The sequence below is a fragment of the Periplaneta americana genome, chromosome 15 (assembly GCF_040183065.1).
Source record: "Periplaneta americana isolate PAMFEO1 chromosome 15, P.americana_PAMFEO1_priV1, whole genome shotgun sequence".
In the NCBI taxonomy this organism is placed as follows: Eukaryota; Metazoa; Arthropoda; class Insecta; order Blattodea; family Blattidae; genus Periplaneta; species Periplaneta americana.
Window position 1 is genome coordinate 94,684,148 of NC_091131.1, and position 23,734 is coordinate 94,707,881.

The window sequence follows — 23,734 nt, forward strand, 5'->3', positions numbered from 1 at the left end:
GTTACATCTTTAAGGATTTAGAGTGAGAATGCCTTAATTTCCAAGCCCACATTGGCCATCAAACTTTCACTGTCTGTTAGTATCTGCTTCAAGCAGTGAATTATTATTTCTTTTTTATTATAATTTAATGCTAGAATCTAACTGTGCTTACAGGTGTGGAGCTCTTGGAGCTGCCCTCAGGGCTCGGGGGCGAAGTCCCTGGGTTACTCCCTTGACCCTGATCTGCATTTTGACTTTGCATTAAACTCGGACCCCCAAACCCTCCACCAGGCGTCGCCGATGATATGACAGAAGGTTTAGGGAGTTTGAAGCTTGTGAAGATTGCTTGAGGCGAGTCCACAGCTGCACCAGGTGCTGTCGATAGCTAAACAAAATAAATACAATCTAAATAAGTTATCTACAATCTGTTTATGTGTATTGGCTTATTTTATAATGTCCACTTATTGTTTTAATAAGTGAAGTTGTAAGACACATTTCTCAAATGATCCATTTGTATGTTTAAAATTCGTATATTTAAATGAATGTTTTACGAGTATACCTTTAGAATAACACTCCAGTAATATTAAAATAGGTTTAAAAAATATATATTGAAACTTTTCGAATAGATATTTCAATTGTATTATAGGATTTAATTCCAAGAGAGATGTAAATCTAATCAACTTTATATAAATTAAATAGTACTCCAATATTTTTGCTTCAGTTCAAACTCACGTTGACATTTGAGAAATGCTACTTCTACCATGCAAACACAATGTAAGAGGAGATATATTTAGTGAAAATAAAATTAAGTCTTTCTTAAAGTTCTATTAATATATTTTATTTTGTAGGTCCCATGTGTGAATCATAGCTTAAAAAAAAACTAAATATATTTAATATTAACAGAGAAAGAAATCTACAACTACTGTAATCTTTTTTAGCTACGTAACATTCTAAATTGAACAGGATTAACAGGATAGAAAGTATTATATACCTATATAACCAATACCTTAGATTATCAAAGAAAGAAATAGATTAATAATAAAATGTATTTCGTGTTTAAGATAATATGACTATTTACTGTTACATTATTCGTACAAGAGAACTGTTTAAGAAAAATCATTCCTAATAAGGACAGAAAATGTGACTATATTTTAGCTGGTGAGTCTTCGGAAAGTTTTGTATTTAGCATTACACTCGTATCAATCCATACTGATATCTTATTTCGAACTTAAGTGATGTAAATACAATATATTAAGTGTCAAGAATCAAAGCTACTATTTAACAAATACTGGTATTTTCTATGATAGGAATTAAAATACAAGAATAAATTATTCATCATCTACAAACTGTTAGCTTATTCACAACACACAAGAAAATTTGTGCTGAATGTTAAAGTATGTTAACTAAAAATAATAAAATGCCAGCATGCAAAAACACAGCCTTTTCCATTACGTATTATGACTACTGACCAAGCCATCACCTATGCAGTTAGATTGAAAATATCTAAATCAACAAATTGACTTACATAATCATTCCAAACCTGAAAGGGAATGGGAAACAAATATTTTACTATACAAATATTATCCAATGGTTATCAACTAATCCATTTAGAGTACAATGATCCAATAATAAATAGAAAGTACTCGGTACTGACCTCAATGACCCTATTTTTGGGTGGACGGCCCCTCTTCCTACGGAACATCCCATCAATGGATGTAGCAAGATGGGTCATGGTAAGAGGATCCTTTGTTAGACTCAATTTACGGGAATATTCATGCATTTTATAGTGATCCAAACGCCTAAATGGTTTGTCTGATGGAAGAATTACTTCCCGGCAATTATCCTAGAACAAGAAAATTATATATGTCAGAGTAAAATTGTTATATATTAACAAAACAAAGACTTATAGGAAGTACATTTTCAGCAGACATAGTGGATAAGACAAAGGGAAAAACAATAGAGAGGAGGAAAGGAAATGAATGGTACGAAGTTCCATTAAGTGATTCATAGTGTATAGAGGAATTAATAATTCAAAAAAATATAATATGTGTACAATCTCTTAAGCGTGGCAGAAGTGAAATTTCTTAAGCTGTGAACACATAATAATCTTTTTTAAATGTTCGTACAATGAGAAACAATGAATTAGGGCTAAATTCATAATTGTTAATAACTCCACAGTCATTATTTTATTGACGCTATTCCAAAAAAAAGTGACATGGGATTCCTATGAACCCTATATTTTGGGTATTACTGTAATATTTAGATTTTTTTTAAGCAATTATTTCTTATTTAGAAAGATTGTGAATATGATTGAGTGTGAAGTAAATTTAATGCAATTATTTATATATCGTATTATTGATTGCTTTCATTTCTTGACTGAATATATACTGGTACCATATGTACAAGTATTTACAATGAAATTGCTGTATTTCATCTGAATTGGTGTGTTGGACAGCCATTAGTATAAGTCTATGATAAGAGAAATAAGAAATATAATTCATGCGAGAAAGTAAACAGCATATCAATGCAAGTGTGAGATGTTGCCATTGCAAAGCAAGTGACGTCAGATGTTGACAATTTTGTATCGTTTTAACCATTTTATACTAGAGCATAAACGTTTCACGTTAAAAACGCAAAACATAATTTATTTTTGTTTTTGAAGGGGAAAAGGGCATTTGAACAGTAATGAGTTTTATTGTAATGTTACAAATTTAGCACGTGTTGTTTTAGAATGTTTATGATCGTCCACTATTTCCCTTATTATGGAGACCTTGTCATAGTCCTTTTCTAGATTTGAACGCGTGAACTTTGGTTCTAGTGGCAAGCATGATAATCACTGGACTACCAAGTATGACTTCAATTATGAATATCACAATGGAGTTTAAGGTACCTCCTTCAAATGCATTTTATTTTGTAAACGGTTACGAAATATTTACGGTAATTTACTCTAGCACTTGATGTTATTGTACAACTAATTATTGCAACATTAAATCTATAGTTTCAGTTATATACATCTGATAACAGGCTCTCGAGATCTATCGTACATAAACAGGAAATGTCAAGAATCAATAATAATAACAATAAATGTATGTACCACATTATATAAAATTTCATAGCAAGTGGTTACATAATTATGTTTTAATAATCAGTATTAAAATATGTTATTGATTTGTGAAAATATCGAGCAGATCTGCAACCAATTGCAGCTTTTAAAAGCATCTCATCATTCCGGCAATAACTCCTATGTGATACATTTATCGATTTTCATATTTTTGCTCTATTAAATAACTTAAATAGTGATACAGCAAATAATAAAATCTCCTATATGTAATTCTATTTCTTCTTTCGAAAATTTAAGAATTCACAAACTCCTATCCACTACTGCCATAGAAGAATAAATGTATTTTCTCTTCCTTCTGAAAAATTTCATATTTTGCACATAGGAGTTATTGCAGGAACCACGACGATCTGTATTCAATTCTGGGTTATAAACTTACCCAGGTGCAATGGTAGTGTTTCTCTTTGCCCTGATAAGGACACTCTTCCTCACATTGACTGTTTAGACCGTCTTGCCCTGCTTCCGCAGTCACGTAGAATATCTCGCTCACTTGTTCCTGTTGCTCGTGATTGCGGGCATGTTCCCGAACTCCTTCCATTGACCTACAAGAAAGAATTTTCAAAATGTTTGCATTAGGAATGAAGTATTCAAAATATACTTATAACCCTGGATGTGTTCTTTTGTTTTGTTATATAACAATAAACATCGTATTTTAACTTTAATACTAGCAACTCCAAACCATTTCATTTGTATATGGCAAACTGGACGAATATGAAGTCACTATTGGGTACTATTAACAAAGACAGAAGTGCACATTCAAGCTTCAGAAATTAATTTTGAAGAGAAATTAAAAAAAAAAAAAAAAATGCACACTAACAGACTATATCAGAATTGAGACAATAGGAGAACTAAATTATTACCGGTACTCAATAGAAGATAAATTAAATGAAAATAATACAGTGAGAAGTGGGAAGAACATTTAGAAAAAACTGGAAGATGAAAGATTTCCCAATTTGTTACTGTTATATAGAAAGATCTTCTAGCAAACGTAATCTGGGAAGCCTTGCAAGAAATGAATGTGAGGGCGGAACAGGTCACAAAGCCATACTTTGATAGTAGGAAGAGGAAGTCGTATACCATCATAATAATTGGACGGACTGTATTTAAAATCAGAACACATTATTTACTTGAATAATTATAGAATCATTTCCATACCCTATAAGTTTAAATTTTGTGACTTAAGTCTATTAGCATTCTCGATTTTTCAATTATTTAGAAATGCTGAAAGTGTAAAGAAAAACTGAATGTTTCAGATGTTAAAAAATAGTGAGGGAAAATTTGTAATATAAAGTTTGTTCCAGTACGTTTCAGAATCGATTGCGAACTGCCTGCTCATGCGCAGTAGTTCAATGTGCATTCCAATAAAATTAGAACTAATTCTGAACCGATACTGAACTTCCAGTTACCTGTTCTAACATGCTTTAGAACTCGGTCGGAATGAGTGAAATTAGTTCTCGATTAAGAGCAGGAACTGGGAATTCTGAACTGTTGACACTTGCGCAGATGGTTTAATCTGAACTTATGGTTAAAATGCTTTGAGACTAGGCAGATTAAAATAAAAGAATAGTCCATCATGACAGGTTTGAAGGTGATAGTGATATATTTTATGACGAATTAAGTTCGGAAGATGGATATAATTTTAATATGAGAAGAAACTCCGAAGGTCGTGAAAGAACAGTTCAAGAAATGTTCCAACAATGTAAAAGTTCTGAACTGCTTGTTAGAATAAACCTATAGAAATCAATTTTTTTTTCACGTTTATTATGTAGAATGTAGTTTATTCAGATTTAATTTGCTCTCAAAATAAATTAAGAAAATGAGAGAAAAGAAAAGAAAAAAAAAACAAAGAAAAATAGCATAGGAAACTTGTTTATAACGTATTTGTATATTACACTTTAAATTTTATTAAACTGTTATGGTATATTCGCGCATGTATTCAGCATGCTTGTTTCGCACTAACATATCTTCGCCAACTACGTTAATAGTCTTCCTCAATATAATAAAACTCTGGCTTCATATGTGTGAATGACGATAAGTCAAGTACCGGTACCCACCATTAGTAAAAAAAATTTATAATACAATTTTTTAAACAAGTTGTACTAAAATTCTTAACCATAAAAGCTAGTTAATCTGAATACAAATTTGAAAAACTCATGTTTATTTACGTACGTATTTCACTCGAAATATATAGCCTAGATCCAACTCTAAAATTCTTAACCATAAAAGCTAGTTAATCTGAATACAAATTTGAAAAACTCATGTTTATTTATGTATGTATTTCACTCGAAATATATAGCGTAGATCCAACATTTCTACTTTGGGCGTGGCAAGCAATTGACATTTAGGTTTGTGTTGTCTATTTTTTGCAGATACTGATACTAAGTTATTGACATTTAACGACTTACATTTTGTGTCGAGCTCAAGCTAGTGCATAAATATTATTTAACGTCAAATGAAGAAAACATAAAACTACATGAAGAAACGAAGAAAGGAAAAATGAAGCAAGAAGTTGTGCTTAATAAAGAATAAATGTTCTTTTGTTCTTTTAAATTTAATATATTATTAACACAGTCTATTATCAAAAAATTCTCACCTGAAAATCATCTCACAGCCTTCAGCCATGCAGTGAAAATGTTCCTTGAACAGCATCTCGCATTGTCCACCACCAGCACATTTCTCGGTAGGTCCAAACCTTGCCAAATATTTTTGCCAGAAATCTTCATTTGCCCAAAGAGGTACAGAATTTGGAGTAGATGAAGGCATTTCATTAGTGAGGTCGATGGCAGACACGGACTGTTCCTGTGGGGCTGAATGTAGTGGGAACTGAGACTGGTGAGGACCACCATTGCCTCCAGCAAGACCTTCCATACCTGTACACAATAAAATGGGAAAGAAGCTAACATGAAAATTCACAATACATTGTTACCACAAATGCTACTACTATTACTGCGATCTTAACAAGCCTTGACAGTGATTTGTCACAAGAAGACATAAATGTTACACTTTCGAAATGCTTAAATTTTAAGAATCCCAAATAGTACAATAAATGCAGCTAAGTCCAAAGAAGCACAAAGGATTTAAAACCACTCTTATTGATAAAATGGAAAATTGAACGGAACAGAACAAATCAAACATGAACAGGATACTATTGCTAGAACTCTGGCTGAACACTAATGGAACAAAATCTTTTCAGGTACATAATTAATTAGTGTCAACTAAATGCACGACTTCAGAATTTCAAAATAAATTTTGAAACATCACACAATTTGTAAAAGGTAGCAGGAAACACTGACGAAGCTGTTAATCTAAGATTGCCAGGTGTCCATATTTGTGGTCGGAAAAACTTGTCCCATACGCATTTCATACTATACATAAAAAATCCCGTATTTATGAACATAATATCATACATGACCAACATTTCTTTCATTATTTTTTCTTTTATTTTTTTTTGTCTACTGTTTCTACTCTTATGATGATGTGGAATTATGATAAGAAACACACACTTCTTTGTTTTCAATGTCAGTGTCTTTAGCAACATGACAACAAAGCAAATAAACTTAAACTTTTACCTGCTTCTAAAATTAATTGTTTTCCCAAGCAAAAGCTGTGCATATCTATTGTTATAGTAATTTTATTGTTGTTGGATTGTGTTGTAGTATGCCAACTGTATGTGTGAAAATGCGTGAAGTCAAAATGAGTGATTCTTCTTTGCATGAAACAAAGACGATGTGTATGTTGCATTTAGAAAATTATAAAATAATTTACTACCTCATATAAACACAACCTTTGCAATTACATCTACTCAATCTGTATCATTAATGTCCTTCTAAATTGTATTAACACAAATGAAGAGTACAGGAGAAAAACTATCAAAGTCACAATTCTCATAAGGGTAATGTCATCATCTAATTGAGTGTATTACTTACAAACTTTAGTGTTTTTTTCTTTCAAAACTGGTAAAGGAGAATTATTACCACAGATACAGTCATCATTTCCTACTTTTTCATTAGGAACGGCAATAAATTTTGCAGTAGTATACTGAATTAGAAGATGACATTACCCTTAACAGAATTGTGACTTTGATTGCTTTTCCCCTGTACACTTGAAATAAACTAATGTTTAATAAATAACAGCTTTAATGGTGTAAGACTAAGCTATTTTTTCCTTATTCTTTAACGTGCTAGTATATGCTCATAGATCTCTCTCTCCATCTATTTTTCCTCGAGTTAACTGTTGCACTGTCCCTTCTTTGCATTCTGAAAACCATCAAATATCGTAAATACAATACCCAGTTAATTCTGTGTTGAAATTAATAAAGTAAAGATACCCTATAATGCCGCATGTCGTATGAGGACTTGCTTTCTTGACTTTGACACAAAAATGTGTGGCTAAAATAACGCTTCAACTGCTTTTAATCTTGAACAGTACGTATTCAATTTTATCAGAGACGAAGTGAAACCTAACTTGTTCAGAAAGTTTGGACGAAACGAAAAACATCAACTTCATCTGGATTTGAACTGAAGCTTTTCCAGCTCGTAGGAGGACTGAGTCTGACTTTTCCCGAATGAGTGGTTTATACTGAATTACACTGGATAAAGTCATAAACAAACGTACCTGAAAGTGCATGGCCGAATTTTGATGGAAAAGGTGGTGGGGGGATATTCATTGGCGACTGTCTTCCCCCTCCACCATCATTCGATGTCTCCCCATTGCTGTGAGGCTGACTGCTGTCCTGTGATAAATTTGCTGCAGCGTTGATTGAGCTAGGCCCCTGCTGGATTACGGACGTTGGCATCGACGAGCTGAGCGAACCTTCGGAATGTTGACTCAACTAAAACACGTCATAAATTTCAATAAGCAACTAAAAAGAGATCCACAATCCATAAAATAAATTCTGTCTCATTAAAGAAACATATTCCCCATCTAAAGCAAGTGTCTTCATCTAAGGGCCAGGATCTATAAAATTACGATCTGGGGATAGTAACTGTCTACATAGGGAACATCATTTATTTACGTCCGTGTTATATATTTAAACTACTCAACCGTCAATTATTATGAAAATGGAAGAGGAAGAGGAGGGGAAGGATGGAGGAGAAGGCTTCATAACTTCTCGTTTACTGGTGTATATGACCTAACCTTGAATTTTAGAATAATATGTACAGGCAGATTAGGTTAGTCCTTGTAACTCAATCCCTAATGGTCCTACTGTGTTCACCTTGTAACTCTTTGTCATCGATTACCCTACAATGTTACTGCAGTGCCGCTCCTTTAGCAAGTTTTAACGACTTGGAGGAGGAAGTCTTCAGTAACTTCCTTACAGTAGGGTTGCCAACTCTTCCTATAATTACCGAGATCCACCACATTTCCTCATATTTTATTGCATATTGCAATCTCCTGTTTCCCCGTTTTTTTGTATTTCTCCCGCATTCGTTACACCATCGTGAATAATAATTACCTTTTTGTATTATAAGCTTCATATAAAAAAAAAACAATATATTTTATTTTAGTAAGTGTGATTTATCATCTGGCAACCTATCAGTGAGATTAAATTTTCTTTCAAATAAATGAACAGCGATAACAGATTTAACTGAAAATGATACTAAAACTTTACAACTTTCACGTTATGTCATGCAACGGACATGAATGTTTTACTTAACTCGCATATATTTGTAGGACATTAACATTGATATTATTTGTTTATTAAACTGCCCGAAGACAGGTTTGAATCTCATAAGTGAACCAATAAGGCATCACTCATGAGACAACTAAGCCAGGAGATAATGGGGTATGGTGTCCAGTTTCTTTCCCCCTGTATTGCATACACCGCTGACTAGTAACGTATTATATATTAATCAAACTTCAGATGTAGACAAACAATTGAATACTCCTGGAATAATAATAATAATAATAATAATAATAATAATATAATAGACTAATAATAATGATAATGATTTATTTTAGCTGGCACAGTTAAAGCCGTAAGGCCTTCTCTTCCACTCAACCAACAAAAAGTATACATACATATGTATGAACTTACACACTACAAAGAATACAACAATTTGATAAGGATCTAAGTACATAGGGAAACCATGTACCTACACTGACGTTCAAAGATATCTGACCCTACTAATTGATAGCGTTCGATAATTTGTTGGTGTAAGTGTGGCTTCTTTAGTTATCATTTCTATGAATAGATGGCAAAGATAATACTCAGTGTTGCCAATCGTAATAAATATACTGTTTGTAAAACAACACTGGGTTTAACTGGAAACTGCTGATATTGTCAATTATGTGAATAATGTATGCTTAATCTACATAATCATTTTCCCAGACATTTTTAACTGTCCTAATAATGGTGCCACCTTATGTCGGCCTGGGTAGCGTAGTCGGAATAGTGCTGGCCTTCTGTGCTGGAGATTGCGGGTTCGATCCCGACCCAGGTCGATGACATTTAAATGTGCTTAATGCGACAGGCTCATGTCAGTAGATTTATTGGCATGTAAAAGAACTCCTGCAGGACAAAATTCCAGCACACCGGCGACACTGATATAACCTCGGTAGTTGCGAGCGTCGTTAAATAAACCATTATTTAAATTTTCATATATCCCTATTCCCGGGGGGGGGGGAATTCAAGTGTTTTTTTACACTAATCGTCAAGTGAGATAGCCTGCATACCTGCTAGAACCTCAATCAGAGGTAAATAAATTCCTATTAATAAAATATAAAGCAACTTATCATATTGTGCAGTTCTAATTAGAATGTAAAATTATCATGCCTTTAATGTAAAAGTGTATCACTTTCTTACGAGAAATCTTGTCAATCTGTTTGCCTCCACCAAAAAAAAGAAAGCAATAATATATGAATAGGTTTTTTATATTTAGATCAATCGGAACTAGAGACTGCTACATTCCCACAGATTATTCAGCCGAAAAGTAAGACATTTGGTACAGGAAATGGAGAGTAATTTTACTTGAAGCCCTACCTTTAAAAGGGATTTGCAAAAAGGGATCCCTGGTTTTACTTGCGAAGGAAGCCATAGCTAGGATTTATTTCACCCTTAAAAATCCACTAGTTCTAGGTACCCTTGGCCGAGACTCAATCTTGGATTAAAGAAGGCAAGAACAATTTTACAAAACTAATGAATGAATCCAGGACGTCCACAGAAAAACTTCTAGACCCTGTTTAGCAGAGATCGAAACGGGACAAAATGGCCTAATTCCGTGCATGGTGGATGATGATGATGATGATGATGATGATGATGATGATGATGATGAATGAATCAGTCAATAAATAACTTATTCATTCATTATATTTCCCATTTTGTTTGTCAGAGGCCTTTGCAGTTACAAGAGACATTATTTTCCAGATATCTGCATTCTCAAACGAGACAATGGCCAACACAGGCATCTGTCTTCAAAATAGGGAACTTGGTGAGGCGTAAGAGTCCTATATATATTTATAACTTCATTTGCCATTACAAAATTCCAACACTTTTTTTTTGACATATTCATTTTTCATACTGAACCTATTACTGCACTTTACGAGATGTCACTGCCTAGTTTTTCACAGAAACCTAAAACCAGTAACAATGAAGCAACGAACTTTTGTTATTTATACTTATCCAAAGATGTGTTAGTTCAATTTACACCAAACTTAAAAAAAAAATGTTAGTAGAAGTCAGATTATTTGTTGAGCATGAACATTTCATGCAACTTGTTTTATCACCTGATCGTTGAAGGCTTGCAGCATATTTGGACTAAGTTGAGGAGGCTGAGAACCATCGCTGGCACCAGCAAATGTCTTCATCATGCTCTGTGCAAGTTTGAATTTGCGATATGCCATCTCTGAATCTTGGCGTTCGTGCTTGCGTTTGTGGCTGAAAAGCTGTCCACTGGAATGCAGCACGTAGTTGCAGCCGGTACGGATGCAGTGGATGTGGTTGCAGACTCGAGAGAATCGACAACTCTCGAAAGGGCAGGCCTCGTGCTTCATAAACTTCTTGAAGCCATCTCGACTTAGCTGCTCGTCTTTGATGTGATATGTTTTGTGCTTTTCTATTAACAAGAACGATTACAACAATTCATATATGTAACACAAAACATGTTCGAAATAAAAAAAAAAACACTACACATCAACGTAACATCGATTGCTTGCAACTAATGGAAACCAAGCAAAGGTAACCTGGTAGAGATAAGGCCATCAGGCATTCTCTTCCCCTCTATCAGGGGATTACAACTACAATATTAAGAATATAATTATAATTACAATTAATAATAAATTTACAAATACAATAAAAATCAAAGTACTAAAAGATTAACTGATTAATAAAGACTAGACAGTTTACTGCAGAAGTTAAGAACAACGAAAGATTTTTTTTTTTTTTTTTTAATTTCAGTAAAAATTAAACCTAGAATAATAAAATTATATAGTGATGAAATTACCGGATATTGAAATATTTTGTGCTAGAATAAGAGAACTATTTACAAGAAGCCATTTCTGAACGAGTCTCAATTACTGACAAAGTGCCTAGTAAGTTTGCGTTTGAATTCAATTTTATTTCGACAATCCCTGATGCTAGCAGGTAGCGAATTCCTGAGTCTTGGCAGGGCTATTGTGACAGAGGATGAGTATGAGGAAGTGCGATGGGATGGTATTAGTATTGTTTCATGTGCGAGATGTGTTCAGATTATGGTGGGAAGAAAGGTAAGTGAAGCGAGACGACAGGTACTGGTACAAAGGAATAGAAGAGTTCAATATTTCGAAGAGAAGGAGAAGTCAATGTAAATTTCTTTTCTTATCTACTTTAAGCCAACCTATTGCTTCCAGGGATGGGATAATATGATCATATTTGCGAACATTGCTTACAAAACGTAGCTTACACACAAATTAGCCAACTAAGAGTACGCACTTATGACAACAGAATTATTAACAATTGATTGTAACTAATACCCGGTATTGCCCGCTTCTAGTCCTATAGCAAAAACTTCTTGTATGTAAAGTTTTTATTCTTATCTGGTACATTTAGGCCTATTAATTTTTCAGGATATGTCAGTTTCTTATTGTGAAGTCGTTCCTGTCGTAATGTTTATAACATTCAACCCGTCATGCAGGTTAATAGGTACGATTTTTATTCGTGTTTTTCAATAATGAAGGACGACTTCTTGGTATGTTTTTGTTACAGGTACTTTTTATATAGAAAATTTATTAGAAGTGTCATCAAGTTTGACACTTCAGATAAACCGATAAATCTGAATGACGTCCCACGTATGTAGGCCTACTTCAAGAAATGTTACATGACGAAACTCAAAGAAATCATGGATGTGACGTGTAGAGTTTTGTAAAAAAATATCGAAAAAAAAAATACATCTGAACAAGATGTTTCACATTTCATACATAACCAGTTCCTTCTCGATAGAAATGATCTATTAAATGTCGATATGCACAACTATAAAACCAAACAATTCAACATTTTGAAAGTGTCTTCTGGCCTGAAAAGTAGAGCGAAGACGTAAATTATGAAATGGAGGCAGTTCTTTAAGTTCTTGATATCAAAATAATAGCCTATTTGGCTAAACATTTCAATTGGTTTTACGTTCAAATAAAACAATTTATTCAACTTTTAACAACTCGAATTGCTTGTCTGATTATTGCTAACGTCGGTGTACATAAAAAAACAGATGTAAAAAGTACGACACGCTCTCGGCCATGTTTCAATCCACGGCGAATTAGCTGGAAAGTCTAATAGTAATATGCGTTACAAGAGCGGTATGTTGAAGTTTTCGTGTTCGAGGAAAAGTTTGAAAAAGCGAAACGTAGTTGAGCTTTTTTAATTTCCGAGAATTGAAAGAAAACATACCGCTCGTGTATCGTACATTATTTTGTGCGAAGATCGTTTATTACATACCTCAAAGAGGAATTTCTAATTAGTTGCAATGAAATCTCCATCTTGGTTTCTGTTCAATGACGGCAAATTTGCAAAACAATAATATCTATCTTCAACATTGTTGCTTTAAAATGTTTTCTGTGTTTACTATACTCCAGCATGCCGTGATATACGTCTGTCTTTTTTTCCCCCCAGTCTATAAATGCGAACTTAAAACAAACGGCTTCCTTAATGTTACTTGCATCACGAATGCAGTAACTTTAGTGGAGTTGCAGAGTTGACTTAATTTTGCAAATATTTAAAAACAATAATTAACAGTGCAATTTAGGTGAAATTTCAGTGGTAAGTTTCCAATTTATAATTATTACTATATTGAACGTCTCTAAAAATAATATGTTAATCGCCTAAAGCAGTAAAATCAATATGTCACTTAAGCGGTAAGAAGAGGAAAATTGTTATGTGTTTTAGGTTGGGAATACTGAATGTGGAATTTTAGACTTACCGCGTATTGGTTTTGTGCGGAAACCAAGCAAATACGCACGATCTCGCACAAAAAATATTGGTAATTCCATATCCGACCCTTCCCATCGGACTCCTTACTATAGCTCACTACTTAAATAAATTCTAACCATCATTTATGCTACAGTGATTATTCTTGTAGCCATTTGCATACACACCCATATCTGCTTTATTCTTGAAGGTGTATTTACAGTTGTCTCTCCTACAATGGAAATGTGTGGTTCGCTGACCAAAGAAGGAACAGTAAGCAGCCCCACATTCTTCAGTTGCCCGGAACCTCTGAAATCCTTCCTGAATGATGGCAGAGTCTTTTCGATGATAGTTTGCATGCATCTGGACATCCGAAGTGCTGATGTACACTCTGTCACAACCCTCCTGAAATATAAAACACTGTCTCTTGTCATATTTTGTAAGACACCATGGAGTGTAGTATTTAAGAGTACATTCTGAAGTGGTAATTTTAATGTTTCCTTCTGATTTTGTAAAAGATTTTCTATGATACAGAAGTTTTTGCACTATTTATGTAGGCCTATTACAGTCTTTAATGCAGTACTTAATTTTATCTTAAAGCTTTGAAGGGCCAAGAGAACAAGTTTAGAACAGAATTAACAAAATTTCTCCATATTCTTACGTTCTACTCAACTGCTGAACTGTTTATAATTGTAAATTAAGTTAATCTACTATTTATTTATTATGTATTTTCATATATATTTTTTACTTGTTCCATATTTCAAAGCTACAATGCTTATGTAAGCTCTAATGAATACAATAAATTAAATAAAAATGCAGATAAAGTCATCCAGTGATGAAATCACACGATGCCACCGTGGAGAGGGGAAAAGAAAGGAATTCTCCACGAATTAAAAATTGCCTTCAATTTCCGAGGATTTCAGATACATTCAAACGAATTAAGTTTAATTTTAAGCAATTTATGACAAACTTAAGTTCAAAAACTGAATGAAAAATTTAACGAATCCACTATTTTCATACATAGGCATTCTGTATATTCATACACAATATACTTGTCTTCAATCTGAACAGCAGTCACTCTCACAAAGATCTCTCTAAGCATAATATGAATACCAAGTAAACATGGTCCACTCTTAGCAAAGTAGGATCCATCCGTCAGAAGCTTATTGTTATGCATAGAATGATGCTGATACCGTAATAATAATAATAATAATAATAATAATAATAATAATAATAATAATAATAACAATAATAATAATTTCCGACTTTTCCCACAGTACTATAAGTTCACCGTCGTAACCACAGAGTGAGATACTTCAACGGATAGGTGGCAGGCCTATCGCTGGAGATAATAGAATACACGAGAAGTGTTGGTGAAGGGTTAATTAGGACTAGGAAGAAGTCAGGTCGTAATCCTTTAAATTGGCACTACCCCAGACTTGGGAAACCATGAAAACCCATCAGGTTAGCCTGTTCCCGGTATCGAACTCTGGGAGTCCATTACTCCACCATATTCGGTTAATAATAATAATAATAATAATAATAATAATAATAATAATAATAATAATAATAATACAATCTAAATGGAGACGCCAAACATTATCACATAAAAATCTCTTCCTTCTATTCCAAGTAGGCTATGTAGGTTTATCATCCCCGGATATAAAAAGTTTATGGCTTATTAATTCCACTCATTCTTTATAGCTGTTTTATTTTTTTTTTCCTTTCTCTTGAGAAGAATAGTTCAAAATGAAATGTTGAGATTAAGTTCTGTAACAGCCATTTCATTATTTACTTTTGATTTTGCATAACATTTCCTATGACATGAATGTCGGGGTTTCTTTATCTTTCGTCGACCTGGTTGGCAAGTTGGTATAACGCTGGCCTTCTATGCCCAAGGTTGCGGGTTCGATCCCGGGCCAGGTCGATGGCATTTAAGTGTGCTTAAATGCGACAGGCTCATGTCAGTAGATTTACTGGCATGTAAAAGAACTCCTGCGGGACAGAATTCCGGCACATCCGGCGACGCTGATATAACCTCTGCAGTTGCGAGCGTCGTTAAATAAAACATAACATTTTTTTTCTTTATCTTTCAGATGAAATGGCCAAAATATGAGTCGGAAAAGCAAACCAGCATATTTCCTTGTCCCTCCCATAGGAAGTGTTTATATACACAATGAGATCCACATTCGTTTTCAAGCGTCCATTAAACAAATTTAATCATTTGAAGCAATGAAGGGTTATAAAGTAAAACTGATTGTACCTTGATGCAGTGATAGTGCGTCTGTTTGCGGTTGTGAGTGCAGCCCCTGTATCTGTCGGAGCAATCGTCCATGGGTGAATATCGCATGAAGCCATGCTGCAGTGATTCATCCCGCTTCTTGTGCCACTTAAAATGTCGGATCATTTCCTCCTTCTTGACAAAAACCCGTGAGTTACAATCCAGGCAGTGGAAGTGTTCCCTGTGACAAAAATCAATTTACATCAGGCTGTGCGAGAGTTTTATTTTATAAGGTATACAACATAGCTTTTTCCCCCTCTATTTTTTAAGCAGGTATCGACTTTTAAGCATATAAAACATTATTTCTGTGTAATCAAATAACATTACGGTATATTATTTCACTGAACGCAATACAAATTTACTTGACATTACAAAATGTTACCATTCAATCCACGCTCTCTCCAAAAATAAGGTTGAAATCAAATTCACGTCTGACACGAGATATAGGTTATACTATAGCACAAAAATAACTTCAGGTCCATGAGAATCCACAGATGTTTGAAATTTTGCTCGTGAACCGTTTTTTATAACTCTTACAAGTGCTATAAAATTATACTGTGTTAAAATACATTGCCACACAACGATTATTTTGGAAATAAATTACTTATGTATACATCAAACACCATTATGGCAATTAAGGATAATTGGGGGTATTTGGGACGCAAATAGGCCTACACAATTTTGGCGAGCGGGGTAGAATTTGTAATCGAGTTGTGAAAAGGTGTAACGTTAGTGAATTATTTTTCGTTTATGCATGACCAAAGAAACTACCTATGTAATTTTAAGCATTATATAAATTCCGACTTTGTTACTAATGGAATAGAGCATACTGTCATTTCTTAAAGGGTTTTCTTTATTGTTATATAAGCATGATCAAACCATGTATCATTTTAGTTACTATGAATGTTACAAGACAATATCTAATTTCAGAAAAAAAAAAAAAGTTAACAGAACCGTGAGGGATTTAAGTCATATCAATGACAATGGCCACATAGTCTACTCTACATCGTATAAACAAATTAAAGTACCTAACACACCAGTTTCGACCACACGGACAACTTTACGTCCGAAAGAAAAACAGACAAACCTGAAATATTGTGAGCACTAACAAACAAAGCTCAAAATGATGATGATGATGATGATGATGATGATGATGATAAGAACGACGACGAATATGACAAACGGCAAAAGATAAAATATTATTTATGAGTTTTATTTACAAGCAATGCATTCAATAAACGACTTTTTAGATAAAATACGAAAAACCATTCTTGAATCGAAGATGTGCGCAGAACTTACATAACAAATTGCTTCTTACTAAGAGATGTGCTTACTTACTTACTCATGGCTTTTAAGGAACCCGGAGTTCATTGCCGCCCTCACATAAGCCCGCTATCGGTCCATATCCTGAGCAAGATTAATCCAGTCTCTACAATCATATCCTACCTCCCTCAAATCCATTTTAATATTATCCTCCCATCTACGTCTAGGCCAAGGGATATGCTACTAGAACTAAATGACAGTTGTGAGCAGTATGGAATGAAAAGAAATTCAAACACCACCAAAACCATGGTTATGAGAAGAAAATTAAATAAGATAAACTTGCGAATTCAAAATGAGGCAGTGAAACTTGTGGACAGCTTCAGATATTTGGGGTGTATTATAAGTATTATAATAACACGAGCTGCTACCAGGAGGTCAAAAGGAGGATAGCAATGACAAAGAAAACTTTTAATAGAAAAAGGAGCATCTTCTGAGGACCTCTGGAAAAAGAACAAAAGAGGAGACTAGCTAAGCGCTTTGTGTGGTGTGTAATATTGTATGTGGCAGAAACATGGACATTGCGGTGAAGTGAAGAGAAACAACTAGAAGCATTTGAAATGTCGATATGGAGAAAAAGGAGCGTAAGAAATGGACAGACAGAATAAGAAAGAAAGAGCGAATGAAAAAAGAAACCGATTAGGAAGAGAAAAAGAAATTCGTGGGTCACTGGCTAAGAAGAAACTGCCTACTGAAGAATATAGTGAAAGGAATGATGAATGGAAGAAAAGTTAGGAGCAGAAGAAGATATCATATGATAGACAATGAGATACGTGGATCTTATGCGGAGACTAAGAAGAAAGCATAAAACAGAAATAATGGAGAATGTTGCGTTTGCAGAGAAATACCTGCCCTTGGGCAGAACACAATGAATGAAATATCTTTCAAAAGAAAAAGCAGTGAAGAAGGCTATGGAATTGAAGTTAAAATCATCCAGCCTCTCACTAAACTCTCCCTTCATTTCCACCTCTCCCTTAGTATTTTTCAGTGGATATGTTCAAGCGATAACACAAGCTTTTCTCTATTTACCTGTAATTGAGATCTTTGCAGTATGTGCTCCCACATTCCAAAGCACTGCCAAACCTTTTAACGTATCTGGAATAATCTATTGGCACTGCCGCCTTTGCACCGTTGTTGCCATCTCTTCCAGGGCTCATAGGAGACATACGGTGGCCTGATAGTAGACCGCCTGAAAAACAAAATAAAAAGATTTCAATTTATATAAAATCATAAAGACAAAAAGACAACATCACAATTCTACTTTTAAGACACAATGTTATGGTTACATGATGAATTGATGACATACAGCATATGTACTTATATTTTAGAAGTGTTACTAAGTAACACTTTCATACAAATATACCCACTAGGATCAAAACAATTCCATGTATTCACAGAGACAAACAACATCAGGTGTTTTTCGCACGTTCGCAAACGCACCTGAGAGAAAAAGTGATTCTGCTGAAGAGTGATCATTGAAAAATCTTCAAATATAGAAGGAAGTTTGTCCTATTACATGCGTATTTTAATGTATAAGTCTCGCTTTACCTCCTAATAAAACACAGTTTCGCAATTTTTCTTCCTTCTTAGAATTTTTTTTATAGCCGGTAGTATGTGGAAGATAAACTTGGCAAGACAGTTTTAGTTATCGGCATGTTTAATAGATCTAGAAACAGCCAAAGTATCTGTTCCATTATCAGGCAAGGTAAACCAAGAGGAACCTATTCGAAAAAATAGAGCTATTTTCCAAGACTGGTTCAAACCCGGTTCCTTTCCTTATCCTGTGGTGCCGATACGTGGCTCCGTTAACTTTGGTTGTTTCATCTAAGACACAGTACATTAAAAAAAAAAGATAACGGGTAGGTTTGAAATCTAACATTGACCAAAATGTAATGCGTGTGTACGTAATTACTTCATGTGTTCATTCATAACAATTTACGTATGCAATATTTACACACATATTTGAACATGGGTTGTATTTTTTAATAATAATAATAATGATAATAATAATAATAATAATAATAATAATAATAATAATAATAATAATAATAATAATAATAACCGTTCAGTAATAGCTTTTGCTTTCTACTTGCTTCATAATGTGCTCCCCGAGATTAGAGAACGTTGCCCAAATGCCCAAGTTTCTAGTCATTATTATATACTGACGGAATATTAAACTCGTAGTAAGCTATTACCTCCATTTATACGATTTCTGTACAGTAAGTATATGTGTTTGATCAACAGAATAATTTATTCACTGCTAATGAACTGGTGAACAATGTTGGCTATACGTAGAAGCATCAAGTATTCGTTGTTCTATTTTGTGGAGTCTCTTTTAATTTCTTTGGTATTATTACGGCTGCTGAATCAGGGACGGAAATATCGATGATTGATAACTATTATTATTATTATTATTATTATTATTATTATTATTATTATTATTATTATTCATAGTTTTCTGCCCAAGGGCAGGTCTTCCACTGCAAACTGAACATTCTCCAATCTTGCCTATTCTCTGCCTTTCTCTTAGTCTCCGCATATGATCCACATATCTTAATGTCGTCTATCATCTGATATGTTCTGCCCCCAACTCTTCTCCCGTTCACTATTCCTTTCAGTGCATCCTTCAGTAGGCAGTTTCTTTACAAGCAGTGATGAAACTGATTCCTTTTTCTCTCTCTGATCATTTTCAGTATCATTCTTTCTTCACTCATTCTTTCCAACATAGCTTCATTTCTTATTCTGTCTGTCCATTTCACACGCTTCATTCTGCCCCATACAATGCCACACTCCACACAAAGCACTCCACTAGTCTCTTTATTCTTTTTCCAGAAGCCCGCAGAAGATGTTCCTTTTCCCATTAAATGCTTACTTTGTTGTTGTTATTATTATTATTATTATTATTATTATTATTATTTCGGGAATCATAAAATATAAAAAAGGATTAATGGAATTTTCGACATTATGGTTAGTAGGCCTACCTTAATTTTGAATATGGCAACTATATTATTTCAACATATGTTTTTTTTAAACCGTAATGAAGCATCTTACACAAAATATAATACTCTTATGTTTCATTTCACATTCCTGGAGGCTATATTAGTAACAAGTTATAAAAGGAATTAAATTAAAAATATAAATGACCACAGCGCACTTGAAATTCAATGGATATTACACTGCAGTGGCTAGTTGTTTAATTCTGAAATGAAATTTATTTTACTTTCAGCATTCTCTTAAAAAATAATAACGCCTGATATAGTGAATAAGATAAGTACTGGCAGTGTATAATAAAAAGTATGCGCTGTGAGTGTTTTAGTTTCATACAGACCTAAAATAGTACTAGAATAATGTACAAGTAGAAATATATGTAATCACGTATTATGACAACAATAAATTAGAGTCTAATTAATGAAAAGTATAATAAAGCTCAATTTTAAAAAAGGAAAAGCATAAATTAAATGACAAATAAAGCATAAATCTAGTTTTCCTAATAATGGTGGTGATTCATCGTCATCATCATTATTATTATTATTATTATTATTATTATTATCAGTAGTAGTAGTAGTAGTAGTACAATTTAAGTTTGGTTTATTTAACGACGCTCGCAGCTGCCGAAGTTATATCAGCGTCGCCGGTGTGTCGGAATTCTGTCCCACAGGAGTTCTTTTACATGCCAGTAAATCTAGCGACATGAGCCTGTCGCATTTAAGCACATTTAGATGCCATCGACCTGGGCCGGGATCGAACCTGCAACCTCGAGCACAGAAGGCCAGGGCTATACCGACTACGCTATCCAGGCTAACTTGTTTTTAGTATTATTACTATTATTCCGCAGTGCATTTTGTTGTGCACGCTTGTTCAGACTCATAACCACAATTTATCATTCTTAGGTAGGTTTCCCTCGTCATGTTATCTTAGCGGAGGACCACCGCTTGGGACAACATATGACAATTACAAGGCAAAAGATGCATCGATAGGAACAGGAATTTCCGTTTCTCTGCTGTGGATCGAACCAGGGTCGGCTAGAAAATCGACCACTGGAACAACAGCTGGGATGGAGAACTATACATGTACTGTACATGAAGCTGCCGTAATCTGGTAAGAAATCATAAGTTAAAATGAATAAGGAATTAATTGTCTACAGAGATATTCCAAGGTCGTAGGAAAAGAAACCTTGAGTTTCCATTTAGTAACGTATCAGTATTATGAATTGAATTCATCAAAAGCTCACGAGAGAGCGCATACGTCTCGAAATATAAGCAGTATTAGAATGTCTAGAATCATCGAAACAAAAATACGAAGAATGGTGACAAGTAGTCGAAGTTGAACTTGAAAAGGCAAATGCCCTTGAAAGAAACCAGTTTTCAAAAGAATTATTATTACTTTTCAAAAAGAAATGAAGAAGAGATACAGTCTGCTCCGGGCTATTCCTTTCAAATTTAGGCATCTTAGCTGTTTTTTTATTCAACACTACAGACTGGATACAATGATCATACTTTTTTCTCTTTTTCTAAAGAGATAATATCCTAAAGAAACGCGTTGGTTTCACTTTACCAAAAAGAAAAATAAATGCACACCCCATCTTGCTTTTCCTACCCACTCATTTCTTCTACACGCTGCCATCTAAGGTTTCATAAAAGCAAAAATCATGAGAATGTAATATTATTTCGAAGTCTACTGAAATCTATCCTTTCAAGGTTGTTACTCGGTTTAAAACTATTTGGGATAATACGACAATAAGCCTTCTTGCAGCTAAATCTGATATATTGTGTGGAACCCATCTAACGTTTGTTAACGCGTCAGTAGTCGAACCTCACATTTTGTACAGACTAGTTCCGTTTTTTCGAGCATCTGTAAACCCCATTTCAGTATAAATATGATGGACGGCCAGACAAAGGCAGATTATAGCTAAAGGATGTTCACATATATAAAAGAATAATGATAAAAAACGATCTTTTGAAAGTAAACTAGGATTATAGCCCCTTTTTCTCTCTCTAGTTTTATTTTTTTAAATACTAGTTAGCATCCGTGTGCTTGCATAAAATTTATATATACAAGCCCCCTTTCACTTCTAAGTTAAACAAATAGGTTCTCAGGGTATAGGAAGGGGTACTAAATGCCCAAATTAATCTACCCCTACTAACAGTAATGAAAAAAAATCCATTTGTGCCATACAGGAGTGTACATTGGTGTTGGTATTAAGCCACCAATAAAAACAGAGCTAGAGGAAACTTAACGACCATACATTTTCGATTTATAAAGAGTCTATTCATTCAAACAGTGAAGAAAATTCAAGCAACGCATACGCAATTGCGTGCTGTACCTTACACGATTCAAAATGTTCTACGATGTTTTTAGTCCATCAATGTTCGACATTTTCCGTCAACACTTTCAAAAGGGGTCGCGAACGGAAAACGCTGCGTTTTAATGAAATGCATGTCAGGCTGTAGGCTTTTAAAAGATTATTCCAACACACCCAAGTTATACGAGTATAGAATAGACAGTCATTTTTCTATCTGCCGAGTACATTATGTTACAGACTAGCAAACTTTCTCACATTTTATTTTCAGCTTGCATTTTAGTGTTCACAAATTTTTATACGTTTACGTAAGCATTTAATTATATTACTTTAGATTCACAAGTGTTTAGTGTCTAAACACAATTCTCGCACATATTAAACTATAACCAAACAATATGGGGCTAGTTTAGTAGAATGCAAGGAATGAAATCACGTTCTGTAGCTTTTTATGAAAAATTTGTACACAACAAAAATTTTGGATGTGGTAGCTATTAGGTTACGTCGACGGCTTTCTCCTTCAGAATTCCCTAAAGTTCCTTCAGTGAAAAGGCGAAACCCGGAGTGAGACAAGTGGCCAATAAGTTTGGAGCTCACATATTCAAAATTATCTCAACTCCAAACTCCCTTGCAAGGACGCGTTTTCACGTACCTTTTAAATGTTTTTCCTCCCATTTCCCCAATTCATTCATTCATTCATTCATTCATTCATTCATTCATTCATTCATTCCAAAAACATACTCGCACCCGTTTAAGACATCTTACTAGTTCCCCTCGAGGAGAGGGGAACAGGTTGGGGGCTGCCCGCGCACATAGGCCGCTTGGGTGGGCCCACTGTACTACCCTCAATGGAATATGTGCATGTCCTAAGGCTCCTCGCGCTACAGATTCCCCTGTGCACCATTCTCAAATTCACGGCAGCCTGCAGAACCCTTTTAACCTTTCCACGTAGGCATCACCGCGATCCCTACTCCATTCCCATGAGCAACCATGAGCCCCAGGGTAAAGAGCACGGTACATAGCACTGCCACCAGTAACTAATGACCACATTACCATGGGATCCAAGTTCTGTGACGGCCCGCAGCCGATTCTATGCCTACATCGGGTGCAAGACCGAAATATGGAAAAGAAATGGAGATGATGATGAAAGAGAGGAAATGTAATTATGATGGCGAAATGAGACAAAGGTCCAACGCCAAAAGTTACCCAGCAACCAGGGAACTTGTCCTAACCAGGATTTGAATCAGAGTTCACTCGTTTCACAATCAGATATGTTAACCATTATTCCACAGCGGTGGACACTATACAATACATTAGCAAGACCTGCACTCTGCTGCAGACGTGAAGCATGGACCCTACGTAAAAGTG

General features: G+C 34.5%; 1 protein-coding gene across 7 annotated transcripts in view; it reads right to left on the reverse strand.

The window, feature by feature from the left end:
• The window catches only part of LOC138715210 (zinc finger protein castor homolog 1-like), a 752,775-nt gene that overhangs the window by 25,833 nt on the left and 703,208 nt on the right, over window positions 1–23,734 (reverse strand). For 6 of the 7 annotated variants that reach the window (XM_069847872.1, XM_069847871.1, XM_069847868.1 and 3 more), the window contains 10 exons: window positions 18,100–18,259; window positions 15,733–15,931; window positions 13,658–13,874; window positions 10,823–11,151; window positions 7,712–7,928; window positions 5,691–5,967; window positions 3,477–3,639; window positions 1,634–1,822; window positions 1,505–1,519; window positions 152–364 (listed from right to left, as the gene is read on the reverse strand). In XM_069847872.1, coding sequence (XP_069703973.1) covers window positions 152–364; window positions 1,505–1,519; window positions 1,634–1,822; window positions 3,477–3,639; window positions 5,691–5,967; window positions 7,712–7,928; window positions 10,823–11,151; window positions 13,658–13,874; window positions 15,733–15,931; window positions 18,100–18,259 — 1,979 coding nt within the window. The remainder of the gene's footprint in view (window positions 1–151; window positions 365–1,504; window positions 1,520–1,633; window positions 1,823–3,476; window positions 3,640–5,690; window positions 5,968–7,711; window positions 7,929–10,822; window positions 11,152–13,657; window positions 13,875–15,732; window positions 15,932–18,099; window positions 18,260–23,734) is intronic. The other variant, XM_069847869.1, reaches the window with a different exon arrangement.